The sequence below is a fragment of the Gadus morhua genome, chromosome 20 (genome assembly GCF_902167405.1).
Source record: "Gadus morhua chromosome 20, gadMor3.0, whole genome shotgun sequence".
Lineage (NCBI taxonomy): Eukaryota > Metazoa > Chordata > Actinopteri > Gadiformes > Gadidae > Gadus > Gadus morhua.
In genome coordinates this window covers 14881198-14888485 of record NC_044067.1, presented here as the reverse complement: position 1 = coordinate 14888485, position 7288 = coordinate 14881198, and the positions used below count along the sequence as shown (strand labels likewise).

The 7288-nt window shown below is 46.6% G+C and overlaps 1 protein-coding gene across 1 annotated transcript in view; it reads left to right on the top strand.

The window, feature by feature from the left end:
* Positions 1–3861, top strand: part of LOC115533530 (RNA-binding protein 25-like) — a gene marked incomplete at its 5' end in the record, with an annotated part of 13123 nt that extends 9262 nt beyond the window's left edge. The window contains 4 exons of the mRNA XM_030344073.1: positions 596–715; positions 1694–1762; positions 3445–3624; positions 3841–3861. Coding sequence (XP_030199933.1) covers positions 596–715; positions 1694–1762; positions 3445–3624; positions 3841–3861 — 390 coding nt within the window. The remainder of the gene's footprint in view (positions 1–595; positions 716–1693; positions 1763–3444; positions 3625–3840) is intronic.
* Between the last annotated feature and the right edge of the window lie 3427 nt (positions 3862–7288).

The following is a 7288-nucleotide window of genomic DNA, read 5'->3' as shown; positions in this document are numbered from 1 at the left end:
TGTCTTTGGTGGCTTGGCGCGCACTCTCCGCCGCGGCAATTAAAAAGAGCCGTGCGCCGGCAGACAGGAGGAGAGAGAGAGTGTCATGGCGGACACTCCTGGGGACCGAACACCTGAGATGGGAGAGTCACGGTCGCCCCGGGGCGCGGCGGGCTGACCCGCACCGCCCGGCACTGTTTGAAGTGGTGTCAGGAGGAGGAGGAGAGGGCGAGAGAGAGAGAGAGAGAGAGAGGGAGAGAGAGAGAGAGAGAGAGAGAGAGAGAGAGAGAGAGAGAGAGAGAGAGAGAGAGAGAGAGAGAGAGAGAGAGAGAGAGAGAGGCTAAAGGGAGCGGAAGATAAAGACAAAAAGGATCTTAAACAGTGTACCCTCAGGGAACAGAATAGGAGAACAGGAGGCGAGATGAGAGAGAGAGAGAGAGCGAGAGAAGGAGAAAGGAGAGAGAGAGAAACAGAGAGAGAGAGAGAGAAACAGAGAGAGAGAGAGAGAGAGAGAGAGAGAGAGAGAGAGAAAGTGAAAATAGAGAAGAAACATAAGACTGCAGGGAGGACAGAAGAAAGGACCGAAAGCGAAGAACAGAACAGAGTATGGAAGAAGAGAAGTAAGAAAGAGAGAGAGAGAGAGAGAGAGAGAGAGAGAGAGAGAGAGAGAGAGAGAGAGAGAGAGAGAGAGAGAGAGAGAGAGAGAGAGAGAGCGAGAGCGAGAGAGAGAAAGAGAGCTTAATCTCTTGTCAGTGTGAAAGTTGAGGCCTCGCCTTTAGGATAATTCCTGTTTTTGATACACCTGCCAGCTCTCCTTGTCTTCCCTCACGTTCCGGTTTGCCGAGCGCCACTGCGTTCCTACCTCTTCACCTCGCTCCTCGTCGCCGTGTTTACACAAGCTGTTCCTGCCATTTCCCCGTCGTCTAACCCTCGGCGTGTCTTCTGCCTCCTCCTTTCCACTCCTTTTTCTTTGTCCCTTTTTTTCCCTTCCTTCCGTTGGAAAATCTGCAAGGGTTGCTCATCGGCGCCAGCCTCCGTTAATCCCCTCCCAAAGCACCTTAGCAACGCTAGGAATTTAGAGATGCTATAAAAAAACACACACGACAACGACAACAACTGTTCTTAACACTGGGCTGGTATTGGCAAGAGTGGCCACATCTTGAGATGTGAGCGCGTTTTCCATAAGTAGTTTAGAACAATCTGGAAGGGTGTGATAACCAGGGATCTCTCCGGAGTGTGTGTGTGTGTGTGTGTTTGTGTGTGTGAGTGTGTGTATGTAGGCACATATTCTTGCATTTGCTTGCGTGTGTGTGTGTGTGTGTGTGTGTGTGTGTGTGTGTGTGTGTGTGTGTGTGTGTGTGTGTGTGTGTGTGTGTGTGTGTGTGTGTGTGTGTGTGTTTGTGTGTGTTTGCATGCGTGCCAGTTTACAGTTTACATGCGTTTGTGTACCGAGGACGTACACTAAGTGCAAGGGTGAGTTTACATGTTATAGACTCTGCAGCACTTACCAACCTCTCTGTGTGGAGACACCTGAGAGGTTCCTATATCCCCTTATCCCTGTAAGTTAACATGTGTGTTAGACGCCTCAGACCCATCGAGGACCACGTCTCTGTGCGGTTTGGACTGGCTCTACGCATGTAACCCTTTGGTTTCAGCTAGCACTAAACTACTGCCGGTTTGCCAGAGTGAGAGAGAGAGAGAGAGAGAGAGAGAGAGAGAGAGAGAGAGAGAGAGAGAGAGAGAGAGAGAGAGAGAGAGAGAGAGAGAGAGAGAGAGAGAGAGAGAGAGAGAGTCATTGAGTGAGTGAGTGAGTGTGTGAGTGGGTGAGCAAGTGGTGAGTGAGTGGGTGAGGGAGTGAGAGAGTGAGGAAATTAATGGGTGAGTTAGTGAGTGTGGGTGCAAGGGAATGAGCCAGTGGGTGAGTGAGTGAGTGCGCGACTCAGTCAGTGATTGATTAAATGCCTTTATAAAAGGAGGACCAAGGTTAAGATGAGAAGGATGATTCTATAAACCTTGTGCAACATCAATATGATAGGCGAAGGCTAGAATATGGTGCTATTCATTTGGTGGCTATTTTTTTCTATACTACTGCACACCCCCACAGCCTCTCTCTCAGTCTCCTCTCTCTCTCATTCTCTCTCTCCCTCTCTCTCTCCCTCCCCCCCCTCCCTCCCTCCCTCCCTCCCTCCCTCTCAGTCTCCTCTCTCTCTCATTCTCTCTCCCTCTCTCCCTCTCTCTGGCAAATTATTCACTTGGGGAGCAATATTCAAATTCAAACGAGGGAACATCGTCCTTGAAATACATAAACCGTTTTTGATGTGAACTTCCTCTAAACTTCTCACTATTGTACTTGTAAAGCGATCAACTAAATTGAATTTGCACAGCAGTCACAGAAGCGCCCTCTTCTCGAGGTATACAGAGTCAGTCGAAACACATCACCTTGACAGAGTTTATTGAAGAGCGTTCGCTCCTTCTTGCATTTACACAGGGCATTAAAAACACAAACTGTAAGACTGCGTCCAGTGCACAAAGGAGGGAATACTTCATGTGCGACAACAAATAAATAAAATAACACATTGCTTCTGCGCTGTGGTAATAGTAGTTGATGCCGGGATAACGTTGAACGATTTGAAGACTTGGATGCAAGAATGAAAAAATTAACAGAAGATTATACATTTTTTTGTTGTAAATAAGGACACAAAGGGTAAAGAGTATAAAATCAATGTATTGGTAGATACATTTCATCCGGATCTACTGCAGGAGACTCATTTTAGATTGCTCTAAGAAATTTGCAACCAAGAAAAAGAAATAGGTTATCAACACTCAGGCGCCAAATACGGACAAACGGCGTCTCCGAATTGGCTGGTCAGGACGCGTGCCGCAACACCATAGACGTGGGGCTTTAGAAATATTCATTACAGGCATTTTGATGGATTTTACAAATCTGAATATTCAGAGGCTTCTTGGAATACATGCCAGCCGTGGGACTAAGGGTATTAAGACAGTGGCGCAGGCTCAAGAGAAAGAGGATGAGGAGCTGTTATAGTTTTTTCTGTTTGTTTGTGTTTGTGTTTATTTAATTTTTTTTGCTGAGACGGGTGAAATGCAGTTCCAGCGTGGGGATGCATACATATTAAACAGGCTGCGTTTAATCCTACGGGGTGAAGCGCAAGGAAAAAAAACAAAAAACAGAAAACAACACATTTTAATTAATTTAAATCATTTCTGTTACCAAAAGAAAAACGAAACAAGTGGAAAGAAAAAATCTGGGCAATAGCACGCTTATACAGAAAGAAGGAGAGAGAGAGAGGGGGAGATTTAAGGCTGTGACGGTCACTGACATTTCCCCGTTGCCGTGGCCCTCTCGGAGCGTATCTCCCAGCGCTCGGCGTGATGATGGCCTGCCAGGAAGACGCCCGGACGGGGAGCCATGTGTCCATCACAGGTTTCCCTGGTGATTCACAGGCGGCGGCCCTCACTGGCAGTAGTCATGATGGACACCCTGTGGGGGACAAAAGAGGCCGCGATAGAGGGAGAGCAAGACAGAAAGATGGGAATGAGGCAGAGAAAGAGAGAGAGAGAGAGAGAGAGAGAGAGAGAGAGAGAGAGAGAGAGAGAGAGAGAGAGAGAGAGAGAGAGAGAGAGAGAAGGGTTGGGGGCTGGGTGGGTGGGGGAGGAGGAGGAGGAGGGAGAGAGAGAGGATATCGATTTAGTGAGACATCAAAAGGTCAGTACAGTCGGTGGCTATAGATACAGCCAGACACTGTTTGTGTTGCACTGAGGAAGGGGACCTGGGCTTCTCCACCCTTGGTTTTCAGAGACTATTTTCTGTTTGATATATGTTTGCTTGTTGTTGTTTAGGAGTGCGGAGTGAACGTGTGATTTGTGATAAGCACGACAAGTATAAACAACAACAACAACCAGCAGAACCATGAGCACACACATGTGCCTGCGACCGTGTGTACACACAAACGCACACACACGCACAAACACACACACACACACACACACACACACACACACACACACACACACACACACACACACAACACACGAAGACATAACACATTCACAAAAACAAACACACACAAGCACGGACGCATTTACTCATGCAAGCACAAGCGCACGCACACATAAAAAAACACACACAAACATGGGCCACACATAATCACTTTTCCACTCGGCCCAATAAGGCAGGTTTGCTTAATAGCCGGGAGGTTATCAGTTCCATTAGAAATGGATAAATTTCATTCCGTTGCACTTAGCTTTGCTAAACTGTGCGATAGCAATCTAATGGCCCTGGAAACAAATAGAGTAATGTTATCAGAATCATTAAGAGCAATTTATCTATTACACCAGCAATGATGGCGGCAAAATAAACATCCTTCACATGTTCCAATCGGGTCTATCTTAACGACGCAGTTTGTTGATCACTGGAATCGACAGGGTTCAGAGGTCAGCCAGGTCAAGCAGTTATCTGGGTGCACCAGGGTGGCATTAGGGACCATAAAGGTGGTGTTTCCTATCTGGGCTCTTTGACCCTCCCATTAACCCCACCTCAGCCACCTGAAGAATTATCGCCTGTCTGTGTGCTATAGAAATCCTTTACAGCATCCAGAGAGCTGCCGTGCGTGGGAGGCAGCGATAGAGGACTGCAGATGTTGTACACCACTCTCTATTGAGTGAGTGAGGGAGGGAGTGAGTGAGTGAGTGAGTGAGGGATCGAGTGAGTGAGTGAGTGAGTGAGTGAGGGAGTGAGGGATCGAGTGATTGAGAGCAAAGATGTGTGAGAAAGAAAGTAAAATAAAGAAAATACAATAACAGGGAGGAATGAAGGAAGAATAAACGGAATGCATGTAGAAAGAAAGAAAGAGGAAAGGAAGGAAGAAAGGAAGAAAAAAGCAGAATGAATAGTAAGGAAGAAATAAAAGGAAAGAAATACATAATAGAAGAACAATGAAGAAGGAAAATGAGAGGAAGGAAGGAGAGAGGGAATAAACAAGTGGAAGATGGAAAGAATAGAAGAGGAGGGAAGAACCTCAGAAAGAATGAAAGAAAGAAAGAAAAAAAAAGCAGAGCGGAAGGAAGAAAAAAAGGAAGAAAGAAAGCAGAGCGGAAGGAAGAAAGAAGAAACATGTAACGGAAGAGGAGGGAAGAAATAAGGCAAGGGGAAGGAAGAAATCAAAAAGAACGGAAGAAGAAAGAACAAAGGATAAAAAAGGAAAGGGAGGAAGAAAGAAGAGAAAGAAGCAAATAACCTAGAGAGATGGAGAGAGAGGAGGAAGTGAAGAGAAGAGGAAGAAAGAAAGAAAGTAAGAGAGCCCAATATAGCGAGGCCATGTCTCTTTAAGTAACACGTGCTGCTGGGGACATGATGACTGCCGAGCTCCACTGCGGCCCAGGCGACAGCGGTCACACTGCTTGATTTCCACCAGAGACACATCGCAAGTCTCCAAACCTCAACCTTCAAACTACACACACACCAACAAACACCCACACACACACACAACCACAAATACCCCCACACCCCCACACACATGCACACAGACTCGCGCGCACACACGCACACACACACACACACACACACACACACACACACACACACACACACACACACACACACACACACACACACCAACAATCACCCACACACAGACACAATCACAAACACCCACCCACACACACAGACACACACAGACACACACACACAGACACACACACACACACACACACACACACACACACACACACACACACACACACACACACACACACACACACATACTGGCCCCACAATCTATTTACAGTGGGTCAATACTCTGCAACAACAACAATAACAATAACAACAAACAAGCAGGAATATCCATATATCTATAAGCCATTTCTTAGGTCCAATCACAACTTATCGTGCATAACTGTGAAATAAATATGTATTGATCTATAAGCCTATTTTAATATCTCCAGTTCCTTATTCTTACATGCTATTACCAAACGCCATTGATGGGGTATTAAGTTGCACACACACACACACACACACACACACACACACACACACACACACACACACACACACACACACACACACACACACACACACACACACACACACACACACACACACACACACACACACACACACACACACACGCATAACTTTTCTGTATTTGTATTAAAAAGTAAGCCTATGCGTGACCTGGCCCTGCAGTCACATATTTGCTGCCCAATTTAAATCTACTGAAAAACAATTCAAAACAAGGCCAACTCGGTGTTGGCTGCATTCAATCTGAATTTAATATATTCTAAAATGGCATGGAACATTTTGCTGCCAATCATCATGTCAGCGACTTGTTCCAGACTTTCCAATGTGTGCCATTAATGAGCCCGCTGTGTTTGCCCAGATTCTCCCCCAAATAGGTTGTTTGTGTTGCAGATGTTGTCAAAGTTATAATTAAGGCATGAACGGTGACAGAGTGAACCTCAGACTTGTCATTTGGTGTCACTGGTGGTGGTGAGTGAGGTCCCCCCTTCACTGTAAAGCGTCTTTGAGTGTTAGAAAAGCGCTATATAAATTCAATCCATTATTATTATTTAACTATTTTATGTTCTTATATTTTCTCGATATGCTCAAAGAGTCACGTAGGCCTCAATATAAGTATAGAAGGAACAGCTAACTCTTAAAACATGTGAAACTGTAGAGTGGATTTAGAGACGGGTCGGCCTGATAATGAATCACCACTTAGAATAAAGCCCTTTAGGCATATATGCCACCGATCGAGGAGAGACGGATACACGCAGATCTATATCGTTCTTCTTGAAAATCAAAATATAAAAAGCATAAGAGACAATTAAGGGTTCTTTTTACGCCACTTTTCTTGGGTTCGGTTCCCCCTGCGGCGGACCAGTCCCGCTGTACCGGCGCTGGAGCTCCGCTCCTCCTGAGTGGCAGTTCGTTTACGAGTGGGGCTCATTCTCATGCGATCCCTCGCGCCTTCATTATGATACACTGGCGGGAAATGAGGGGTCTGCGAGCTGCTGGCGCGCTGATTACCGGTCCTCGGGGACCCTCTGTTTTTCCCGGTAATTGATAGTTAGGCGCGGCTCTAATCAAACGCACCGTCTGTCTCCACACGGAGACCTGCGGCCCTCCCGGACCGACGCGCTGCGCTCGGTGCGCCATGAGGGGGTATTTTTCCGATTTGAGCAAAGCGGTTAACCCCCCCCCCCCCCCCCCTATATGAACCATTGGAGGGTAGGAATAAACAACTTTCCCTCGCAGGGCATGGATCGTCATGTACATCGGTCGGTGGTC